General features: G+C 35.9%; 2 protein-coding genes across 3 annotated transcripts; both read left to right on the forward strand.

Moving 5' to 3' along the window:
- The first annotated feature begins 512 nt into the window (after positions 1-512).
- LOC127635785 (sodium/hydrogen exchanger 6-like) lies at positions 513-12,843 on the forward strand. The gene is made up of 16 exons (XM_052116004.1): positions 513-873; positions 1,703-1,902; positions 2,202-2,279; positions 2,440-2,516; positions 2,627-2,739; positions 2,903-3,008; positions 5,358-5,499; positions 5,624-5,729; positions 5,941-6,029; positions 7,018-7,131; positions 7,265-7,376; positions 8,052-8,205; positions 8,306-8,336; positions 8,459-8,544; positions 8,902-9,007; positions 11,894-12,843. The coding sequence occupies exons 1-16, from the start codon at positions 603-605 to the stop codon at positions 12,182-12,184; spliced, it is 2,076 nt and encodes a 691-aa protein (XP_051971964.1). The 5' UTR covers positions 513-602; the 3' UTR covers positions 12,185-12,843.
- Positions 12,844-14,686: 1,843 nt separating this feature from the next.
- Positions 14,687-23,370, forward strand: fhl1b (four and a half LIM domains 1b). Of its 2 annotated transcripts, none has more exons than XM_052116622.1 (6): positions 14,687-14,839; positions 20,549-20,729; positions 21,481-21,655; positions 22,008-22,177; positions 22,290-22,476; positions 22,589-23,370. In XM_052116622.1, the coding sequence occupies exons 2-6, from the start codon at positions 20,574-20,576 to the stop codon at positions 22,741-22,743; spliced, it is 843 nt and encodes a 280-aa protein (XP_051972582.1). In that variant the 5' UTR covers positions 14,687-14,839; positions 20,549-20,573; the 3' UTR covers positions 22,744-23,370. The 2 variants fall into 2 exon arrangements, with proteins under 2 accessions (XP_051972582.1, XP_051972583.1); XM_052116623.1 differs by lacking the exon at positions 14,687-14,839 and adding an exon at positions 14,992-15,052.
- Positions 23,371-24,498: the final 1,128 nt, after the last annotated feature.

Raw genomic sequence — 24,498 nt, forward strand, 5'->3', positions numbered from 1 at the left:
TACATTAATTCCTCTGTTAAAACTCATGCATCATTTGAGCTGTAATGTTGTTTTTAATCGTTATTTTAAGGTTGTAGGTTTATGGCGTTAGGACATTGACAATAACTTTACACAGAAAGGGTTAGTAAGCGATTGTATCACACTAAAATTATGTTAACACACATATTGTTTACATATTGTAGCTATACTTTTGAAACAGTAAGTATTTAACGTTAACGTATTGGCCCCATTAAATTCCATTGTAAATGCTTTTTTATATATATATATATATATATATATATATATATATATATAGATATAGATATATATATATATATATATATATATATATATATATATATAAAACATGGACAAGTTGTTATCAAACTTATGTCACAGAATGCTGTCGATTACGTTTAACTTGTATTGAACCCGGAATATTCCTTTCCAATTTCAGTTTGAGGGTCATTTAATTTGTAATAGCCCATTTCCGGTCAAGCGGGGATTTCGCTCATGCTTGTTGCTGTCTTCACAGACATGTAGAGGTAAATAGATCATCGTGACTCACATCATCTTCGCTGCTGCACTGAACGACATATCATTTCCTCACAAACACAGTCGTGATGGGGTTTTACAGAAGACGGTCTTCCGTTTCGAAGGATTTCATCCATCCCCGTTTACTCTGCCTTATGTGTTTTTCTGTAATTTGTCTGGCGGAGAACACTGAGATGGTGAATGCGGTGACAGAAATGAAAGCAGAGGAGAGCCACCGGCAGGACAGTGCCAATCTGCTCATCTTCATCATGTTACTTACACTCACTATTCTTACCATATGGCTGTTTAAACACCGTCGCTTCAGGTTCATTCACGAGACGGGTCTGGCTATGATCTACGGTGAGATCCTGCATATATTATGTTCATAAACATATTCAAGTTCAAGTTCATTGCAACCTTCTACACGACATCATTAATCCTTAAAGGGATAGTTCACCCAAAAATTCAGTAATTGTTTACTCACCTCATGCCATCCGAGATGTGTATGACTGACTTCTGCTTAACACAAAGACTTTTAGAAGAATATCTCAGCTCTTTAACTTTGAAGCTCCAAAATCAAATAAAGGCAGCATATAAGTAATCCATAAGACTCCAGTGGTTACATCCGCTTATTCAAAAGTGATATGATGGGTGCGTGTGAGTAACAGATAAATATTTAAGTCCTTTTTTAATATAAATCTCCACTTTCACTTCCTCATTCTTCTGTTATTTGGCAATTCCCATTCTTTGTGCTTATCGCCACCTACTGGGTAGGAAGGAGAATTTATATAAAAAATTACTTAAATATTGATCTGTTTCTCACTCACACCTATCATATCACTTCTGGTTATGAAGAGACATGGATTAAAACACTGGAGTTGTATAGATTACTTTTATGCTGCCTTCATGTGGTTTTTGGAGCTTGAAAATTCAAGCCACCATTCAATTGCATTGTATGGACCTACAGAGCTGAAATAATCTTCTAAAAATCTTCATTTGTATTCTGCAGAAGAAAGAAAGGCATGCACATCTGGGATGGTATGAGGGAGAGTACATTATAGAGAGTATTTTCATTTTTGGGTGAACACTATTAGTTTAACTGTATTTGAACAATAATTCTTGGATTTCTTTGTCTAAAATAACGAGCTTCTTTTGAAATAATGTGTTCTGTATGCATTATCTTCTACAGGCTTGTTCGTGGGTGTGATTCTGCGCTTTGGAGTCAATTCACCACAAGACTTAAATGATGTTACATTGAATTGTGCAGTGAACAGTAGCCCCACCACACTGCTGGTGAACGTAAGCGGCCGTTTCTACGAGTACAGTCTGAAAGGAGAGGTCAGGGATAGCAAGGGCCATGAAGTACCAAACGCAGAGATGCTCAGGAAGGTATTGATGATAGATCATATTCCTCCTCTAAAATTTGTTCCATCCTAATTTGTTGTCAGCCATGCATTCTTAGGGGCCCATCAGATCATACAGTTCTAGCGTGCAAAAACAGTGATGCGCAGCACAACATTCAAAGATGTCCAAAACTATTGAAAAGTGCATATGGACGCAAAAACAAATTTGGTGTGAACAGCCCCTTATGTTGCTATATTTTATCAGAAGCTGTTGAAAGGCACTGGATATACATATATAATATTGTGCACAAGATTTTGTTCTCATTCCTGTAAATCTGCCTCTAGGTTACTTTTGATCCAGAGGTTTTCTTCAACATTTTGCTTCCACCCATCATCTTTCATGCAGGATTCAGCCTCAAACGAGTAAGATTGGGATTTTCTTAAAACTAATGCATACCTTATCAAAATATGCCTCAAAGGCTTATTTTAATAGATATTATGTCTTGTTTCCTCAATGACTGATGTGGCTGAGCTGCTATGTTCCATTTCTGAAACTAATATCTTCAATCATTTTAATCATCAGAGACATTTTTTCAGAAATCTGGGCTCTATCCTCTCCTATGCCTTTGTGGGCACGCTGACATCATGCTTTGTTACAGGGTGAGTCTCTAGAGGTTTAGATGTTTCATGATACAAGAAACGCTTTTTGGTTTTTACAGTAGTTATAATGTTTGGCTTGTATTTTGTCTGTTGAAATATCATCTATGCAGTTTGGTGATGTACGGCTGTGTTGTGTTTATGAAATTGATTGGTCAGCTTGGAGGGGATTTTTTCTTCACTGACTGCCTGTTCTTCGGTGCTATTGTCTCTGCGACAGACCCAGGTATTGTTACTGTTATGTTACTGTTAAGTACACTATGTACTCTATATTAGGATGGAAGGATGGATAGATAGATAGTAGGCTATAAATTATATTTTAAAAATTAATTCTTATGATCTGTTGTGTAATAAGTGCCGGTTGACTTATTTTGATCCCTTATTCACAGTGACCGTTCTGGCCATTTTCAATGAGCTGAAAGTTGATGTGGATCTCTACGCACTGATGTTTGGAGAGAGCGTTCTCAATGATGCGGTGGCCATCGTCCTGTCATCGTGAGTCATTGTGTGCAATACACACACACACACACACACACACACACACACACACACATACATACATACATACATATAGTACATTCATTTGAGATCCTCAAAAAAGTAGATTCCATAGCATTTTGAAAGGGCTAACCTTAGAGAAATCATGTTTAGATCATCTCATCCACTGAGAATATGTCATGGAAAACCAAACCAGCCCATCTGGCACCAACAATCATGCCACGGTCCAGATTACTGAGATCATGTTTTTCCTCATTCTGATGGTTGATGTGAACATTAACTGAAGATCCTGACCCGTATCTGCATAATTGTATGCACTGCACTGCTGCCACATGATTGGCTGATTATTTAATTGCATGGATGATTGTTGGTGCCAGATGGGCTGGTTTGAGTATTTCTGTAACTGCTGATCTCCTGGGATTTTCACACACAATTATTGTGTGTATAATTTACTCAGAATGGTGCCAAAAACTGTCAGTATTTTGCTTTTGTTGTGTTTTGGCCTCTAGAGGTACTCATGGTGCTTTCATGCCCTGCTTTACACTTGTAATTAGGGTTATTAGGTTCACATGTGTTTCATTTAGCTTTGTGTATTTAAGTGACTAGTTCCCTAGTTTCTTTGCTTGGTGTTTAGTTGTTTTGAAGTGTTTTCTAAACTCTGTGACTTTTTGAGTAGCCCTGCCCTTGGATTATACCTTTCTCCATTTTATTTTTTGTGGACTTTCCCCTCTGGAGCTTTTTGTTTAAAGATCTCTGGTATTTTTTCGATATTTTGTGGAATGCCCTTTTTGACTAGTATTGTTTTTTTTTGCTCCAGCTGTAGGATGTTTTGCCAAACATTTTATTAAACATTTTCTCCATCTCAACTTCTAAGTGTGTCTGACTGTTGAGTGCACCATCTGTCAGTGGCTCAAGGATTCAGAGTCTGACTCTTATGTTGGAGACCTGAGTTCAAGTCCCAGCTCTGACAGAAAACAAAAAAACATCCAATGACTGCTCACTGGATGTTTTTTGTTTCTGACACCATTCTGAGTAAATTCATATTCAGTTATGTGGATGGAAACTCCTTGTTGTTGAGAGAGGTCAACAGAGAGTGGCCAGACTGGTTTGAACTGACAAAGTTTACGGTAACGCAACCGACTTGTCCTAACACATATTGAGCTACACCTAAGATGCACATAAGTGTTTTCTCAGGAACTTTTTGATTCTAAATAGGCGCACAACTTTAGTTTCAGTAGTACAACCAAATGACAATAGCCAAGTCATACTGTTCATGTGTTGCACTTGCTATAGCTTACGTCCATGTTGTTTCATTGTCAAATAGCAATGTCAAATGTGTAAATCAAGTCAATCATTGAAACAACAGCGCCACCATGAGTAAGAAATAGCATGTATAAAATGTACAGTATGTGTTCACTGGTATGGGATACTAATATTTCACCATTGTTGCACTAAAAATTTACATGAATGTAGTCCCCATTTGTCTTGTAATAAACAAATAAATAGATATCCTGTGGTAGTAAATTTGATTAAGATGTGAAATAATCGTAAAAATATGGTTTATGGAAGAAGAAAAAACAACAACACTATTACATGCCTAGGGCCTCAAATGATTGCTTTTGGTAATTAAGCAGTTATAAAAAATAAATATATATTGTGACAGGGCGGAGGGCGGGACCGGGTCGTGATTCCGAACACCCGGACCCTAATCAGGCTAATTAAGCCTCAGAGAGGGATAAAGGCCGACTGGAAGCTGCAGTGTGAGAGAGAGAGATTTACTGACAGCTGTCGGACACCTGTGTGTGTTTGTCTTTTTGGTTACTTATTAAACTGTTATTTATATTGTCAAGCCAGTTCTCATCACCTCCTTTCCATTAATCCCTTTACATGTGTATGTATATATATGTAAATGTGTATATATATGTAAATGTGTATATATATGTAAATGTGTGTATATATATATATATATATATATATATATATATTTATTATTATTATTATTATTATTTTATTTTAATTTTTTTTGCAATGTTGTCTTTTTTACAAGAGAAAGATTGAGGAATACTAAACAGTAAAAATGTATGAGGTTCAAGGGGTGGAATGAGGTCCTAGGTCACTAAAGATCTGTGGTATGCGTTTAAGGGTTAAAGGAATGTTTCGAGTTAAGCTTAATCGACAGCATTTGTGGTGTAATGTTAATTACCACCAAAATTAATTTAGACTTGTGCAAATATCGGGTTACAGTGAGGCACTTACAGTGGAAGTGAATTGGGCCGATCCATAAACGTTAAAATACTCAGTTTCTGTATGGAAAAAAACTAACTTTTTTTTCTCCACTGCTAATAGGTCTATAGTGGCATACCAGCCCGAGGGAGACAATCGTCACACGTTTGATGTCATTGCCCTGCTCAGGTCTCTGGGTGTCTTTCTGGGTTTTTTCAGTGGGTCTTTTGCAATGGGGGCTGCGACTGGAGTCATGACAGCTCTGGTATTTTGATAAGTTTTACTTTAATTTGTTTACATTTATGGCTCCTTCTTAACAACCATAAACAACAGCATCGCTCTACACTTGTTTGAGGCAGTAAGATCTGTTAATGTGTGCTCTTATTCAGGTCACAAAGTTCACGAAACTGAGAGATTTCCCCTTGCTGGAAACAGCCCTGTTCTTCCTCATGTCCTGGAGTACTTTCCTATTGGCTGAGGCCTGTGGCTTCACTGGTAACTATGGCAACACTGTGATATAAATACCTGTTTAGTTGCATGCTGTGCATTACATCATGGAAAAATGTATATATAGCTAGTCTGCTTGTAACTTTCATCATAGACAGTTGACTGAATTGTTGAATTATGTCACTATTTAACTCAATCTCTGCTCTGAACTCGTTTTTTTTCTCTCTCTGTGTGTGTATGTATGTCTGTCTGTGTGTAGGTGTGGTGGCTGTGCTCTTCTGTGGCATTACTCAGGCTCACTACACATACAACAATCTTTCTGCTGAATCTAAGACAAGAACTAAAGAGGTAACAAATAAAAACATATGATAATAATACAGTATACTGTGTTGGATAATAACGTGTAACATGTTACTAAACATGTAACGAGTACATGTAATCTGGATTATGTTATAAATGGATTATGTAAAAAAAAAAAAATACTACTCAATCAACCCTGTAGTTGGAAAAATAACATATTTTCCCCTTCAGTAATCGCTGGACCAGATCATTTTTACACGCTGCCCAATTAGGACACTCCAGGCTTACACAAGTTTTTAATATCAGGAGAATATTCACCAGTATGTGCCTCATGCCAGAGTCTTTGAAGAATATTTTATTGAATTGCACTAGTTTTAATTCTCTGAGGAAATAGTTTTATTCAGCTGACACTTTTAGAAAAAGTCAGGCCTGAATCATTTTTAGAGATTTTAGTAAAAACAGATCTTAAAAAGTTTATAATCACTTTACATTTGATTGTAATTTTACCTTTTTCTTTTCACCATGAAAATAGCCATGGAAGCTGGCATGGCATTAAATTATATACAAACCAGTAGAATACAGTTGTTTTGTCCTAGATTACATAGAGTACAGTAATTTATAAATTATAGGTAGTCTTATTTCATCCGAATTGCACCCAGATGTAATGTCATGACATGTACATAATAATAATAATAATAACTTTTGTCAAGTACTATATAATTCCACAACTTGTAACACCAGATGCATTACAGCTAGATTATTAATAAATCCAGAAGTAATCAGATTCGATTACACTCTTTAGTTAATCAAAAGATATCGACATTGATTACATTTTTTGTCATGTAGTTTGTAATCAGTACCAGATTACATTTCAATTGTAATCTAATTTGCCCAACACTGATAATATACAGTATAATAAATAATCTCACAATTCACCCAGACTCTCTATAGAGAGAAAACGTTTGTTTATATTTGCTTTGAACATCTCATAGTTGAAGAATTCTCCATACAAGTCTTGATTTTTTTCCCACCACAGTTGTTTGAGCTGCTGAATTTCCTGGCGGAAAACTTCATCTTTTCATACATGGGCTTGACACTTTTCTCATTCCATCACCATGTGTTCAGTCCAGTCTTCATTGTAGGTGCTTTTGTATCCTTTTAAAGTAGTTTGTGTCTCTGGATGTGTGTAGGTTTGAGTGGACATGGATGTGTGTGTGCTGTAGCCATAAATTGTGTATAGGTAAACATTCACAAATGATCCTTGACTATGGCTTTCATTTTAGCTTGCCATATTTCTTGGCAGGGCAGCTAATATCTACCCCTTGTCCTTCCTGTTAAACCTGGGCCGCAAGAACAAAATCGCATACAATTTCCAACATGTCATGATGTTTTCAGGTACTGTATATACACAGAGACACTTAAAAAGTATCCTTCCCTCCTGAATTAGCAAATTTCTATTCATTTATTTGCAACAGTTAGCATGTATTTTTCATTTCTTGAAGACATTTGGGGGTGATCATTTAAGATCTGTTTTATATATGAGTAGTTGACATTAATACTTTTGGAAAGTTGACGTTATGTCCTATGGTATGACATGCTAAACTTAAAAAAAAAACAAATTAAACAGTATTTTGCTATTCTTTTATAATTATTATGCATGCAGCTTTGATGAAATCATTAATTGAAAGACTTCTTGGAATATTTGAACTTTGAAAAACTCATTTGTCACACCACAGAAAAGTTTTAAATGAAACCAGCCCGTTTGAGTATTTCTGTACAATATGGCAACAATCATGCCATGGTTGAAGTCACTGAGATCACCTTTTTTCCCCATTCTGATGGTTGATGTGAACATTAACTGAAGCTCCTGACCTGTATTTGTGTGATTTTATGCATTGCACTGCTGACATACAATTTGCTGATTAGATAATCGCATGAATAAGTAGGTGTACAGGTGTACCTAATAAAGTGCTCTGTGAGTGTACTGAATTACAATTCAGACCAGCAAAATTAATTACATTAATTAGAATGTTACGTTTCCTGTTGTTTATGTAATTTCTGACCTCATAGGGCTTCGAGGAGCCATGACCTTTGCCCTCTCAATCAGGGACACAGCGACATATGCCAGGCAGATGATGTTCTCCACCACCCTACTCATCGTTTTCTCCACTGTGTGGGTGTGTGGAGGCGGGACCACCCCCTTGCTTTCAGTAATGCAGATCAAGTGAGCACTGCCATTAACTGATATTGTTTATTATTCAATCACACCTGAAAGAGTGAATCATTGCTTGTATATATCATGTTACATTATTCTATGTCAACAGAGTGGGAGTGGACACAGACCAAGAGAATGTAGTAAGTGATAATTATGCCTGCAGTGTTTCAATTTGAATTGCCACAAGATCTTGCAAATATTTACTATAAGTATAACAGACTACATGAACTGACTTTCATTGTTTTTTCCTGTACTCGTAAAGGTCACAGGACCAGATGGATTACCACAAAGAAGCACCAAGCATGAAAGTGCCTGGCCGTTCAGACTGTGGTACACATTTGACCACAAGTATCCATTCATTCTGCCTAGCTGTGTCAGTCTCACATTTTCCCCCCTTTAATTTAAACATTATTTGTTTGTAAGACAAAATGCTTGTTGGCTTCTAAATATAATATAATCTTAGTCAATCATATTTCTTCTCCAACAGTTCCCATCTTGAGCTGCTAATATTTACTGAATGTTCAACAACAGAGGGCGCTCATGATCAGCTGTGCATTTTACACTAGGCTTCGATTTCAACTAGGATCAGCTAGCATTTTGGAAACTTTAAACTTAGCAATTCTTTTAACAAACCAAATGATTCTAGATGTGCTGTCAATGTAATTGATTTTGAAAAAATGTTGGCTTCTTAACAAACTGGTTCAGTTATTTAAAGCCATTCCTCACTCACAGTGGGCCTCCACTCACTAACACTCTGCCAGCCTGCTGTGGTCCAATAGCACGCTGTCTGACCAGCTCACAGGCCTGTGAGGTAATCAATACACACACACACACACACACACACACACACAAACACATGCAGTAATTAATTATTTGTTGATAGATTTACTTCTCTAGAACAGCTGGTATAAATTGATTGAAATGAATTGATAGATATTTTTAAATTTGCTCCTTGTCATTTTTAATTCAGATGGATGCATAGTGATTCTTTTTTTGAAGTAATTTGTGCTAAATTGCTTTATAAATAAAAATAAAGTTGTTATTATATTTTATTGGGTTTAATTATAATACAGTTATAAATACTGAAATTGATGCATTACATTTTCATTGTCAGATTGATGCATTTTTACACTTTAAATAATACAGTTTAGTAAAAGACATTATTCAACTTTTTAACTACAACCTTTTGTAATTTCATGATCCACAGGATCATTGCGTGTAATGTCTAAAGGTTGATTTTGAGGCAATTTTATCTAATGTTTAAGTAGTTGTAAATTTATGTAGCTAACAAATATTCTGGAAATTACCACATTTATTTTGAAACAAAATACTTACAGTTGAAATCAGAAGTTTAAATAAACTGTGTTTATGAAAATAGTAAATATATTTGGCTAAGGTGTTTCACAATTCCTAACATTTAATTGTAGAATTCATTGCCTGTCTTAGGTCAGTTAGTATCACAACTTTATTTTAAGAATGTGAAATGCCAGAATAATAGTACAGAGAATTATTTATTTCAGCTTTTATTTCTTTCATCACATTTCCAGTGGGTCAGAAGTTTACATACACTTTGTTAGTATTTGGTAGCATTGTATTTAAATAGTTTAACTTGGGTCACACATTTTGAGTTGCCTTCCACAAGCTTCTCGCAATAAGTTGCTTGAATTTTGGCACATTCTTCCAGACAGAACTGGTGTAAATGAGTCAGGTTTCTCAGTTCTGCCCACAAATGTTCTATCGGATTGAGGTCAGGGCTTTATGACGGCCACTCCAATACCTTGACTTTGTTGTCCTTAAGCCATTTTGCCCCAACTTTAGAGGTATGCGTGGGATCATTGTCCATTTGGAAGACACATTTCCAACCGAGCTTAAACTTCTGGCTGATTTCTTGAGATGTTGCACCCCCACAACATGTTCCTGCCACCCCCATGCTTCATGGTTGGGATGGTGTTCTTTGGCTTGCAAGCCTCACCCTTTTTCCTCCAAACATAACAATGGTCATTATGGCCAAACAGTTCCATTTTTGTTTCATCAGACCAGAGGACATTTCTCCACAAAATAAGATCTTTGTCCCCATGTGCACTTGCAAACTGTAGTCTGGCTTTTTTATGGTGGTTTTGGGCAGTGGCTTCTTCCTTGCTGAGCAGCCTCTCAGGTTATGTCATTATAGGACTCATTTTACTGTGGATATAGATACTTGTCTACCTGTTTCCTCCAGTATCTTCACAAGGTCCTTTACTCTTGTTCTGGGATTGAATTGCACTTTTTGCACCAAACTACACTCATCCCTAGGAGACAGAATGTGTCTCCTTCCTGAGCAGTATGATGGCTGCATGGTCCCATGGTGTTTATACTTGAATACTATTGTTTGTACAGATAAACGTAGTACCTTCAGGCATTTTGAAATTGCTCCCAAGGATGAACCAGACTTGTGGAGGTCCACAATTTTTCTTGGCTTATTTATTTTCATTTTCCCATGATATCAAGCAAAGAGGCACTGATTTTGAAGGTGGGCCTTAAAATACATCGACAGGTTCACCTCCAAATGACTCCAATTAATCTATCAGAAGCTAATTGCCTAAAGGCTTGACATCATTTTCTGGAATTTTCCAAGCTGCTTAAAGGCACAGTTAACTTGGTGTTTGTAAACTTCTGACCCACTGGAATTATGATATAGTCAATTAAAAGTGAAACAATTTTACCCCAAGTGTGGGGTAAAAGGCCCCCTCACCACCTTTAAAAAAAAAAATACAAAATAATGACTTGTATTCAAAACAACCTTCTGTTGTAAATTAATAAATTAGGTTGCTTCATCAATATTCAATAAAACTACATTTATTTCTTGAATATTGAGACACACTGTGACCAGAAAAAATTCACTTTCCTTGGGTTGTGCCTTTCCGTTGTACCTTATTTTTCACATGCTTTTTATGCACAATTTTACAGTTTTGTAAAATACCTTCAGTATTAAACTATGAAAATCCATTATAAAAATATACATTATTTTATGTTTAAATCATAATCTAAGCAAATAATGAAATAAACATAAACCATTTCAATATGTATTGTGTTGATTTTGATGTATAATTTTTTCATAAATTATGACATTTCCACCACACCAAATATTTTTACCCCTAAAATGTTTTTATATTTATTTGTATTTTTATTAATCTTTTTTGAAAAGTTAGTAGCCTATACTTATTAACGAAGTTAACAAAGGTGCCAGTGAAGAGCATGCTTGAGATGAATAAGTGATGTTTGAGGAAAACAAAGAACATTCAATGCAAATAATCACTTGTGAGCAGAATATGTTTGTAGGGCATCATTTCAAGCTGCAGTTTTGCCAAATTATGGAAATGTAATTTCCACCACATAATTCTATTAAACACAATACAGAATTGGAGATGTGCAGGAAATGACAAATATGGTGGGAATCATGACGTAAAAAAAAAAAAAGTATATTAATCTCTTGTGATGCATGTACATTTTGGGCATAGACAATAAAAAATTGTGAGAATGTGTAAAAATGTTTTAACAAGACTTTTAACTTCTAGAAATCCACAGTGCTAAAAGTGCCCAATTTTGCAGAAACACCCATATCTGATGGTTCATCCTGTCAGAATTACACTGAACATATTTAAATCATGACTGACCTTTTTTTTCTGATCCATGCACAAACACACACATTTTTAATCAGAATGCAGGTCAGCTGAATGACGAGGACACAGAGCTGATTTTAAATGACGGATGTAATTTGATGTATGGTGACATGACGGTTAGCACGGATGCCCATGGCATGCCCACCACCTCCACAAACCAGGCTGGTCTCTACTCACTCCCAGGAACCTCAGACGATCCTCTCGACCGGGAACTTGCATTTGGAGGCACTCGCCTGGTTCTCCCCACCGATGAGCCTCTTGATCCCCTGACATCTTTCCCTCCTCCACCTTCCCCACCTTTGTCAGACCCCCTACGCCACAGAGTTTGAGCCTGTGTCTGCTGGACAGCTGCCAAACTCCTGCCCTAGCACTCTCTTCCACATTTGATCAGTTATTTATGCTTTTATTGGTTTATTTATTATTTTGTGCCATATATATATATATTTATTTATATGTCTGGTGGACACACTGTAGTTGTGGTGGCTAATCCTAGCTTTTCTCTTCCTAATTAAAAAAATATAAAACAATCGTTCAAGTATGCCAAAAAAGATTCAAAAAGATCTATGAGAACTGTATTGATGGAGTAGCTCAGACTGAAGCTCTGCGTCTTGTTGTGAATGCAATGATGTGTCTGTCTGGTTTTAACAGTGTCAAATAATACCTAACTTGTGAACCTCTATAAATAAGTGCCTAATGTCCAGTTTCCTGGTGTTTGTATTGTGCAATGTGACATAGCATTCCTCATTAATATTTGCTCATGAAAAATAGATTTTCTAACTGTTCCACATCCATTGACTAAGATTTTATGTACTTTTTTAGCCAGTGTTGTAAATTACTTGTACGTAAATATACAAATTATAACATAATAAATACATTTTTACTGACTGAAATCTGTTCACAACACTAGACTGTTATTTAAGGGTTTAAGGGTGTATTTCCATGAAGCGCTTCTACGGGTGCAGAGCCAACAAATGTGCCTCTGAAAAGAGACCTTTTTAAGTTTTTCACTGTTTGAGTGTAAAGAGTGGCGTCTGTAGTTTCATTTGAAATGCCACTTTAAAAAATGCATAAACGTTTCACACATCAGTGCGCTGATAAACATGATGTCCACATGGGTGTATTTTGGACATTATTCCCTCAAAAGTTGAAAAAACATTTTAGTTATTTTGAATCATTTTCATCATTAACACATCTGTGGGTCATTTTGATTCATTTTAATATACGTTTTGTCATATTTTGTTTTATGTACAATACGGTTCTATTATTTAACATTAGTAAACTCATTCCTGTATTTAATGTGCATTTTCACATTGAGAACCAATGGGTTCATCCAAAAGCTGAAACATTTTGCTTTCAGAGTTTGTATATGGAGTTAGGATGAAAATGAGGTGCATTTTTTTAATTGTTCTGAAACTATTGCAGACAGACAGAACACTGGAGGTTAAGTCATTCACTAAATAGGGAGCAAGGGGACATCCTAGCTCTGTGCAGCTAAGGGTATTCACTCCTAAAATCCGACCAAAAGTTCCGCTTGAGGCTGCAGATGAGTTTCGACAGTACATATATTCAGAAGTATAATTTTATTTTAACATGGTTGGCAGTGATTTGATTATGCTGGCTATTACTTTGAATACAAATTATTTATTCAGCTTACAGAAAATCAGCTGTTCTGTCTATAATGTTTCAAAAGCATGAACAACCAACACTCCTGGAAACATAAACAGTCTGATGAAAAATATCTGACTTTGGTGTGCTTTGTATTATTTAAAATTTCACAACTGTGTCCCGCTGTGGGGGTGGGGGTATATATATATATATATATATATATATATATATATATATATATATATATATATATATATATATATATATATATATATATATATATATATATATATATATTATTATTATTTTTTTTTTTTTTTTTTTACAAACAAGTCTCATAAAAACCTGAAATTCTTTTAAAAATATGTGTTTGAATAAGTAGTTTGGAATGATCTTAAATTATTAATTATTTTATTAATATTATTATTATTTTTAAAGCAGTGATTCAATTTTGTTTTAAAATATTAATATAGTATTTGAGAAATTTTGATCAAAGTCAGGTGGTGTAACCAAGAAATAGCTAGCCATTCTGTTGTCTAGTGACAAAGTAAAAAAATAAATAAAATAAAGACGACTACTTTAGACCTAAATGACTGTGAGTGAAGGTTTTAAATCAGATATTTTATGTATGTATTTATTTATTTATTTATTTTAAGAAAAGCACATTTTCATCAGGTCAAATGGTGTAACACTATGAAGACATCTTGTTATTATTTTACTCAAAATTAATTATATTTGTTAAAAAATATAAATGTGTTCGAAAGCTTTAAAAATAATAATAATGATAATTGTGTACACTAACGTATTCAAAGTGCAAGTCAAGTATTTGTATACCTTTTTGTAAGTTACACCACGTGACATTTTATTTTGTTTATTTATTTTATTATTTTAGAAAATGCTATATCCGAATTATTTTTATTAATTTCTACAAACGTGTGTTAGTTTAAAACTAGATTTTATTTTGTTGTCTAAAAAAACAAAGTCATTGGTCAATGACCCATATACTATTCATCATGACTCCTTGATCTTGATTGTTTTTGACTGAAGAAATAGAAGTTACGCGTCCATCATTCTCGAGGTGGAATTGATGCGAACTTCAGAATCCAGTGAAACTGAGACGAGCTTTCGCTATTGGAAGCTAATAACTCGAAGCCAGTATTACCGTTTAATATTCTCAAGCAGGTTTTCGCCATTGGACATTTTGCATAGAGCGTTAGCATGACCTATTTGATATTTATGAGCTAAACCTTCGCCATAGTAGGAGTGACAATTTCTCGTACTGGAAAGAAGAAACTGCCCACCGCTGCAGAAACCAAGTGCAAAGCAGATTGAATCTGCTGGGCGTTAGTGGACAGAAGCACCGTGTCCCCCAGAAAGAGGTAAGTTCAACTTTCCGCAGTACAAATCTGGGCCAGACAGCTCATATTGAAAAAAAAAAGATGTATAAAGACATCAAACAAATTTACGTTGTCATTTAATTGGACTCTAATCAAAATAGTTGTGTGCTGTTGCGCAACACCCAGAATCATAGTTATGTGCACTGCTGCTTACTTGCAGAAGTCTGCAGGATAACAAGATCAGACAATTGAAAAGTAGGTAAAGGAATATTTTTATTTAAAAAAATAAATAAGTTTAAAGTTAAAGTTTTGCATACTCTTGGTATGAGTTTAGTGTTGCATGATCAACAGGAATTTATTTATCAGCAATCATGACTTATCCTTATAATAAAGAACATTATTTAATTACTCAGGGTAGGGAGCTTTTTAAAGAAACATTATGTATTTATAATATAAGTCCAAATAAAAAGTCTGCCTTTTATATGCATAAGCTACCTTGAAAAACCTTTAGGATCTTGTAACTATTGTGACTCTCAATATAAAATGTACTAATGTACTGTAAGTACAGTACGTTTAAGATGGGGCGTTGGCTACAGAAATTTTCTGCATGCTTTAGACTGAATGTGTTTCAGGCTCTGAAATCTGTTTCTTATTAAAGATTTGCACTCCGGAGAGCCCCATGTGTAAGGCATGGACTGATAGGGTGAGAGGCTCTGCTGGACAGTTTGTGTCTAAATCATGTACAGAATGGAATTCAACCCATGAGAGTGATATTCGTTTCTGAAATTGGTCTTTGATGTCCATAACTCGCTGTCATTAGGTTTAGCATATTTTGAGGAAGGAAAGCACACAGGAAAACAACTATCGCACCGTCTCTGGTATGCTTTTTGCTTGTATACCCATTTGGACACTTTTCATTGGCAGAAGGAATTAAATGGTCATAAGGTTTATTAAGTCCATATTCAGTGGCCATAAAATGAATTTGGACACGTAAGCCTAAATTTAAAAAATACAATTGTTAATTTTTAGTTCATAATGCATCGTTGTAGTGTGTTTTTTTAAGAAAAGTTCTTGCATAATTTTTGTGCAAGTGCCACTTGCTTTGATATTTTGTTTCTAAAGCAATGAAATACATATGTTTTTAAATGTGACTTAAGTGTCCAAATACACTGATATGAATATCACTCAGCATTGCTTGGGTGTATACCACTTTCAAAACAGTCACTGAAAACACTGCGCATAGTATCCATTCCCAAGACAAGTGTTATATTGTATCAAGGGTGCATAAATGGTTGCATGTGTTTGAGTCATAGACTCAGGACTGATTCTGAGTCAAGACTTCTTTAGAACCTCCTCTGCATTACTTCTGAACAGCAATAAAAATGATATATCGCTCACGTATTATCCATGCAGTTCCGGTTGTGTGTCTGTGGAGTTATCCGCTGTTGTCCTGGTACCAAGAGCATTTCTTAAGAGATCTGTAAAGCATTTGCTGTTCCCTTAATGTCAGATGAAAAGTGGTTCATTTCCTCTTTTTAAAAGCATATGTGAAAACATTTAGGTAAAGACTCGTGGGATTCATACTCTCTGTTATTCAAAGTCCACTGTTCTGTGTATGTGCCTATGTATGCAACAGCAGATGGTGTCAGTGGCTGTTACAAATTTCTTGTCTCTTCGACAAGGTTAGAAACTGTTTGTGTTGGGTGCTAAGGGGGATGTTTGCACAATAGGCAGGACTTTTTTAAGTTATAATTAAAAGCTTAAACCTATCTGTCTTTATGTTGACAAATTGGTCATTCAGTCAGATAAGAATTATTAGAAAAGGTAATTAGAATAGATATTACCCTGACCAGCCGATCAGGAGCATGATGCGAAGCGGTAGCCAAGTAAATAAGTGGGCATGAAATACTGATATGAATGGAAATTATTTAATTATGTGAACAACAGGATCTCAGGGAAATCGAGATGCTGCTTTCAAATGTTCATGTACCTTGAAATCATCCACATTCTGCCAAATTGCTGACAAGCACCATCACCATCAGATATTTATGCAACGATTAAAATGTGTTCACTTTTCCAGAGCAATCTCTGAGACACAGGTTCTGCTCCCATGAAAATCAGAACGTAATTGCAGTCACAAGCTCTAAAATTCCATTTTTACAATGATGGTAAAGTTTAGGGTTGGGGTTTGGGGGGAGGGATTAATAAATTGTAAATGTATTACATCATTTACTACTAAAAATACAACTGGTTTTTGGTGCCACTCTTTGGACATTTCACCTCAACAACACTTCCAGCTTTGACCACTGGGGGCAGTGGTTTGAATTTCGGTAAGCACAGATAGATTTCAGAAGTAGGATCTTTGGGCTCCTGTCACCAAATTCACAGTGTGACCAATCTGATGTGAAAACAATGAGACCATGTAGTAAACTGAGTCATTAGACAAAAATGTTTCAATGGGACATGCAATGTTAGTACAAGGCCACTTAAAGAGAAACGCAATAACCTAATATGATATTTTTTTACATTGCATCAGAATCATTGTATGGTAACTGAAATGTGACCCCTGATTAACCCAAGTGGCCTAAAGAGTGGCGGTAGTCTTGTTTGAAAATGTGTATTCAGGAGGACAGATCAAGAGCACTGGTTACCCCGCTGGTCCACCGTCTCGCCGGTTCTCCTTACCACTGTTTCACAGGCTTCCTGTTTCCAAGATTTCAACACATTCTTTAGCAAGTAGATCATGCCAACACAACACTCTGCCAAGACCCCCTCAATTTTCCCAGCTGTGTAATGGAGCTAATACCATTGCCAAACCCAATTCAGATGACCTAGACTGGGTGCTAATCAGGACCATTTGTGTCTGAGATATTACTTGTACAGTACATATAAAAATACAACACTTTTAGGGTTAGAGCATATTAAGAATGTTACATATGTCTGCTTTTAAAGCGGTCTCATATGTGTGCGGTTTTCAGAGAATGCCGTAATTATTGTTAAAGTGATGTTTCGAGCTAACCAGCAGATATTTGTCATAGTCCAGCTTCTAATTTGGTCGCTTCATCGTTAGGAACAGTGTGGCACACCGGCACACCCTTTTACAAGCCTACAAAGAAAAATAAATAATTTCAGACCAGAAGAGAAAAACAAGTGCACACAACAGTATAGAAGAGGAAAAACTCAGTCAGTTACACAGTATTGTTTTTTTTCTGAGCTTAAATCTCACAGGCATGTTCTCGAGTGCTCTCATATCAGCCAATGGTTCATGAGCAGTGTGACTCTTCCAATTCCCCTCATTTGTTTTGGCTTCATACGCTTGCCCAACTGTGATCCAGATGCTGGCGCATGAGGTCATCCTGAAACCAGATTCCAGTCTCAACAGTCTGCCATCTCCCTGGAGATCAAATTAAATATTTGACTAAAACAGGGATCCATAGTCTGCTTGCCATTACATCAGCGACTGTAAAAAATGACCTCTTTCACACTTATCTGTGACCCATTTAGCGGGATTCTTTAAACAGGGTTATTTCTGATCAGTGTGAAAGAGCTTCTTCAACCTAGAGTGAAAACTGTATCTATTTGTTTATTATGAGCAAGCTGTTGGCATATGTATATGCTCCAACATATTAAAAACCTCATGAAATCAGAATTGCAGTTTTGTGGCTGTCAGTTTATGCCTATTTGCTTTAAAGCCATCTATATGTATTTCTAAATGTATTCCTCTTTACCCCAGGAGTATAGACCAAACACTGTGATGACTCATCTTGCACTATCCTTTTTGTCCAATCAAATGCTGTCCACACTGAGAATGTCCCTCCCCCTAATACCACCGTTGCAAATCATGGTGTGTGATTGCAACTTTATTAAAGCCTATTGGATTTTTTTTTTTTTTATCTTCAGTAAATACAGGCCAAAATAATTTCAGTAGAAAATATATCAACACAGGAAAGAAAACTGTGCTCGTCCTGAGTTTTAGGGTCTTTCAGCTACTCATATGCAGGCGACATTGAGTTGGAATCTGACATACAAAATATCCTGATCTCATTCATCCCGGTCCAGTACTGTCTTGTGCATAATAAAAAGACCATAAAATACAACATAAAAAAATATATATAAGCCAGTGAGCTTTGTGCCTTGGAGAGTTGAGGCTGTTGGCTGCATCTGATTCAACACCGTTAAGAATGTGATCCCTAAATATCTCTCTGGTCTGTCATTAAAGTCAACTGACCAGAAAACACAGAACTGAAAGAAGTTAGGTTCACTCAGAATCGTGGACAGTGTGTTTCAGAAGTCTTTGAACTTTCGTGAAAAGCAAGACTATGTTTGCCAAATCCTGTAACAGTAGCCATCATACATTTGTATGTCTTAAACAGTAAGACCAAGCTACCGGACATGGGCTAATGTTTTGGTTTTGGAACTGTTTTAAGAAACCATGGCTGATGTAGGGAACAGAAAGCATGCAGTACACAGAAAAATACAAGTCTTTAAGAAGGAAATGGGAGTTAACCTTGGTTTTGGCAGTGATGTTCAATGTTTCGAGCAGGCTTTATTTATGGACTGTACAGGCCAACTTGCTCATTTGAAACATTGGGACCTACCAGTTTCCTGCTCATAAAGGTTGGTTTAAGGCTCAGATGCACAAAGGCCTTTCCTCAGCTTTTGGGACTTTGTTGTACACTAGCAAAATGTGTTATAGAGCGATCATTTCATTAGTTTCAACTGTATACTGAACTGAATAAGAGAAAACCAACCAAGAGGTCAAAACTCAGCTGGAATGTGTTCAGATCTGCTCTTTAAATAATTAACCAGTCACGTAACCTCGTTATAAAGTTCTTAGGAAAGAGAATCATCTTTGATTGAGCGGTTCCCCCTTTAAACATTGTCAAAGAACTGATAACAGCCAACAGACCCAATCAAATATGTGTCTACATAGAAAACACGCACACATATTCGCTTTAAGCCTGAGTTTACGTGTTCACACAAAAATGTATATTTAATTCCTAGTGAGTGATTGGGAACCTACCCTCATGTTGTTTTAAATGACATTACTGCTTGGGAAAGTTCCCATAAAATATATTTGACTTCCAATGCTGATTTGTTTTCGTTAAGCAATATGTTTATTATTGTAAACCATTCACTGATGTAATCTGATAAGAAAACTATAATCTTATATCTTGTAATAAATTCAGTTTCTTTAGCCATGCATGTTTTGAATGAATGTACTATTTTATTAAATAGGAACTATTTTATTACTGATTAGGTTTTTCTTCTAACTGAAAGAATTATCTTATTTCTTTCTTTCATCCTGTCCGCCAGTATACTTAACCTGGTTTACAGCTGAACCGTATCCGCCGGTATCATATCAAGATAAGATATTGTTGCAATAAAAAAACACGTACAGTGTGCCTGCTGTTGCCAGTGGTTACATAACAATTTAAAGCTGTTTGGAGTGCTGTTGTCTCTTTCCTAAGGGAAAACAGAACAAACATGCTCTTATCAATAATTACCTTACACTCACTGTTTCCTGGGGAAATTCTGACCAAACTGGGGTAGACATGAGGGTGTGTGTGCCAGAGAGAGAGAGAGAGAGAGAGAGAGAGAGAGAGCTTTGGTGTGTGCAAGATGTGTTTAAACAATTCCTCTGAAAAGATCTATTTCTTTTATACATTAGGTAAAGTTATGTTCTTTTTTATTTTGAACTTCTTATTATGAGCAGAATGAGGTAATCCATGTTTTTGTTGTGTTTCACAGTTTCTAACAGTTTAATAGGGTAACGATGGCAGACCGTTCCAACTGTTTTTACTGCCGAGAAGACCTCGGAGGAAAGAAGTTTGTGAGGAAGGATGAGAAGCAAGTCTGTGTGCGATGCTTCGACAAGTTCTGTGCCAACACCTGCACAGAATGCCGACGCCCAATCAGCACAGACTCTAAGGCACAGTGTCTTATCTCAGTGTATTTATTTATGCCTGTCTTGTGATTTTTCCCCCCTAAGTGCTGTTTAGGGAGAAATTCAACATCTGTTAATGACTGGATGACAGATTGTGTGTGTGTGTGTGTGTGTGTGTGTGTGTGTGTGTGTGTGTGTGTGTGTGTGTGTGTGTGTGTGTGTGTGTAAGCGTGTATTTATCACTTTGTGGGTACCAAATGTCCCCATAAGGATAGTAAAACCCGAAATCTTTGACCTTGTGGGGACATTTTGTCGGTCCCCATGAGGAAAACAGCTTATAAATCATACTAAATTATGTTTTTTGAAAATGTAAAAATGCAGAAAGTTTTCTGTGAGGGTTAGGTTTAGGGGTAGGGTTAGGTTTAGGGGATAGAATATAAAGTTTGTACAGTATAAAAACCATTATGTCTATGGAAAGTCCCCATAAAACATGGAAACACAACATGTGTGTGTGTGTGTGTGTGTGTGTGTGTGTGTGTGTGTGTGTGTGTGTGTGTGTGTGTGTGTGTGTGTGTGGCGTGTGTTTTATATATATATATATATATATATATATATATATATGCTTGTGTGCATGCGTCGTGTTTTATGTGTGTGTTTATATATATATGTGTTTGTGTCAGAACATATATATGTGTGTGTGTGTGTGTGTATATATATATATATATATATATATATATATATATATATATATATATTATATTATATTATATTATAGTCTTGGGTAAACTCTTTGTAGGAGCTTCATCATAAGGGGCGGTACTGGCATTCTGATTGTTTCCGATGTGCCAAGTGCTATAAGAATCTGGCTAAGGAGTCCTTCAGCACCAAGGATGACAGGATCCTGTGTGGAAAGTGTAGCTCACGTGAGGACGCCCCTCGCTGCCATGACTGCTACAAGCCCATACTGGCAGGTACATGACAAATAGTCTCCACACCTTTGATTTCAGAAGCTCAAAGCAACGATAAAAGCTTGTTCACACTATTATGGATGTCAGAGCCACTATAGATGTTCTTTTAGCCTGGTACTGACTAAGCTTTGTGGATTTCAGTGAAGCGATTCAAACATCACTCTCATGTAATGATTTCTGGATTTCCTCCATAATGAACATTAAAAGCCAATTGAACATCTCAGACATCTTAAATGGTCACAGGCACAGCAAACAGGCTTCTGTGATAGTAAATCTTAGCATGTAATTTATGTGTAATATATTAATTTGTAACCGACTGTGTTTTTCATTCTACCCACACATGTGATTGATAAAGGGACTGAGAATGTGGAATACAAAGGCAACTCTTGGCATGATGAGTGTTTCACCTGCTATCAGTGTAAAAAGCCAATCGGCTCCAAAAGTTTCCTTTCAAAGAATGACAACATCTACTGCAGCCCTTGCCACGAGAAGAAATTTGCCAAGCAATGTGCTTGCTGCAAAAAGGTGAGAGACAGTTAAAAGTGCCTCACTGTAACCTAGACTTTTGCTTTTTTAATGAAAAGGAGGGACAAATTGAAATGAATGGTTTGCGCGTGCATTGCTGTTCTTTCTCCAGCCCATTACCACAGGAGGTGTGAATTACCAGGACCAGCCGTGGCACTCTGAGTGCTTTGTGTGTTCCTCCTGCCGAAAGCCTCTGGCTGGCACCCAGTTCACCTCCCACGAGGAAAAGGCCTATTGTGTGGACTGCTATAAAAGTACTGTGGCCAAAAAATGCACCGGCTGTCATAACCCCATAACAGGTTTGATTTCACACACTTGTATACACAAGCTTCAGCTTTGGTCACTGACATCTATTATTCTTTCATATTCAAACTCATGTGACAAATAAATGTACTATTTCTCAACCCACAGGATTTGGCAAGGGTATGAACGTAGTGAACTATGAGGGTGGCTCTTGGCACGAGTACTGTTTTAACTGTAAGAAGTGTTCCCTCAACCTGGCAAACAAGCGCTTTGTATCTCACAATGGAGACATTTACTGCTCTGACTGCTCCAAGAAATTGTAAGGCAAATGAGTGAGATTACTTTAGAAAAATATCAACATTAATTCAAATTTATACTAAAATCCCACATAAATATCTTGAAGTATTGACTAAGGCTTCTGTCATGATGGTTCTGGCTTCTTTACGAGGGGAGTTTGATATTTCCTGTTAATAATGTTAAGTTTGCTTCGAGGCTTTGATGGGAAAACTTCATCCTCTCTCTTTCCAAGGGAAAGATTGGAAGATAGATAGGTGAGGAATATGGAATCAGAAAGTGAAGCCTGTTCTTTGGAATTTCCTGGTTTTGTTGTTTCAGAGATATTACTGCTGCATCTGTGTTTCAAAATGTCATTGTTTCTTTGTGCTGATGAGTTTTAAACCTGTAACAGCTTTTAATCATGGCAGCTGTACATTTTCAATAACCTGCTACTAATTTTACATCTTGCATCATATTTGATTGTGTTATATGCTTTGGTATGAAAAACCTATACTGAAAAAAAAAACTGATTCTGTCACCTAAAATGTGTTTTTGTTTGTCCTCTTTCGTATATCACACATGCTGACATTACTGTTAAAACTGTCATTTTAGTTACCTTTATATGATTTGAAAGAAAGAATGCAATAAATAAAACATTCTGAGAAAACGGATAATGCTCGTCAAATCCATTTATTTGTATTTGTCACATCTAGTGTTGCACTACTTAATACACAGTCAGAACTGTTGTAGTGTTCCAAATGAAACAATTGTATGGCCAATTAGGTATTGCTGGTCCCCCTCTGGCTAAGCAGCATGAATAAAATGTCAATATTAGTTATATAAGTGTAGTTACTATGTGTACTACAAGTGGTACAATTCTAAAAACATGATAATGCACCTAGTGGTTGGAAAATCTATCTATCTATCTATTTGTCTGTCTGTCTGTCTGTCTGTTTATCTATCTATCTATATTTGTCTGTCTGTCTGTCTGTCTGTTTATCTATCTATCTATATTTGTCTGTCTGTCTGTCTGTCTGTTTATCTAGCATCTGTCTGTCTGTTTATCTATCTATCTGTCTGTCTATATGGTAATATTACTCAATAAATGATTATTTTTCTTTATAAAATATACTGAACACAAGGTCATGTTTTTCATATCTTATAGTCCTCTGTGTTTTGCATTCACTTAGCCTTGACAAAAAACACCTAAATACATTTTTACTTCATATTTTACTTAGTGCAATATGTCATTACACAGCTTTCTGACCAAGTTTATTAATGTTTGCACAATATGATTTTACTATAACATCTTTTGTCAGGTGAAAAATGGAGAAACGCAATAGTGAGGCTGAGGCCCTTTTATTCTTCTTCATTCTAGGTATAATAACATCAGAGAATGAGAGTATTATTGCTGTCCAAACATCATTTTAAATAAGTTTTTTTATTTTCACATTAATTGCAATTCATTTTTACATAGTCCTCAAATTTTGTTAGAAAACTAATCATGCTCTTTGTAATACTGATGCATTGATTGAACTTAGTCTGTTTTGTTATTTTAAAGTTCGTCTTGGTTTACACAACAAAAAACAGTACATTTTTAAGATATAATCATTTCAATTGTGTGAGAAATTTCCATCAAACTGAATTGAGTAATATTTAAATGGTGTACATACTATGTATTCAGAATAACTGTGAAGTTTTATGTAATTAAAATGAATCAGGAGCATGAACATTAAAAATGTAATAAACAAGATTCAAATAACACAGCTTGGCAAATCATGACACAATTACATTTGCTTTGC

The sequence above is a fragment of the Xyrauchen texanus genome, chromosome 43 (assembly GCF_025860055.1).
Source record: "Xyrauchen texanus isolate HMW12.3.18 chromosome 43, RBS_HiC_50CHRs, whole genome shotgun sequence".
Taxonomy (NCBI): domain Eukaryota; kingdom Metazoa; phylum Chordata; class Actinopteri; order Cypriniformes; family Catostomidae; genus Xyrauchen; species Xyrauchen texanus.

Bases quoted from the DNA above. Each gene is read 5' to 3' on its own strand.
- LOC127635785 (XM_052116004.1), top strand. From the start codon at position 603: ATGGGGTTTTACAGAAGACGGTCTTCCGTTTCGAAGGATTTCATCCAT. The intron at 2,740-2,902 runs GTATTGTTACTG...CCTTATTCACAG, and splicing joins TGTCTCTGCGACAGACCCAG to TGACCGTTCTGGCCATTTTC. The intron at 3,009-5,357 runs GTGAGTCATTGT...CACTGCTAATAG, and splicing joins GTGGCCATCGTCCTGTCATC to GTCTATAGTGGCATACCAGC.
- fhl1b (XM_052116622.1), top strand. From the start codon at position 20,574: ATGGCAGACCGTTCCAACTGTTTTTACTGCCGAGAAGACCTCGGAGGA. The intron at 20,730-21,480 runs GCACAGTGTCTT...AACTCTTTGTAG, and splicing joins CAATCAGCACAGACTCTAAG to GAGCTTCATCATAAGGGGCG. The intron at 22,178-22,289 runs GTGAGAGACAGT...TTCTTTCTCCAG, and splicing joins AATGTGCTTGCTGCAAAAAG to CCCATTACCACAGGAGGTGT.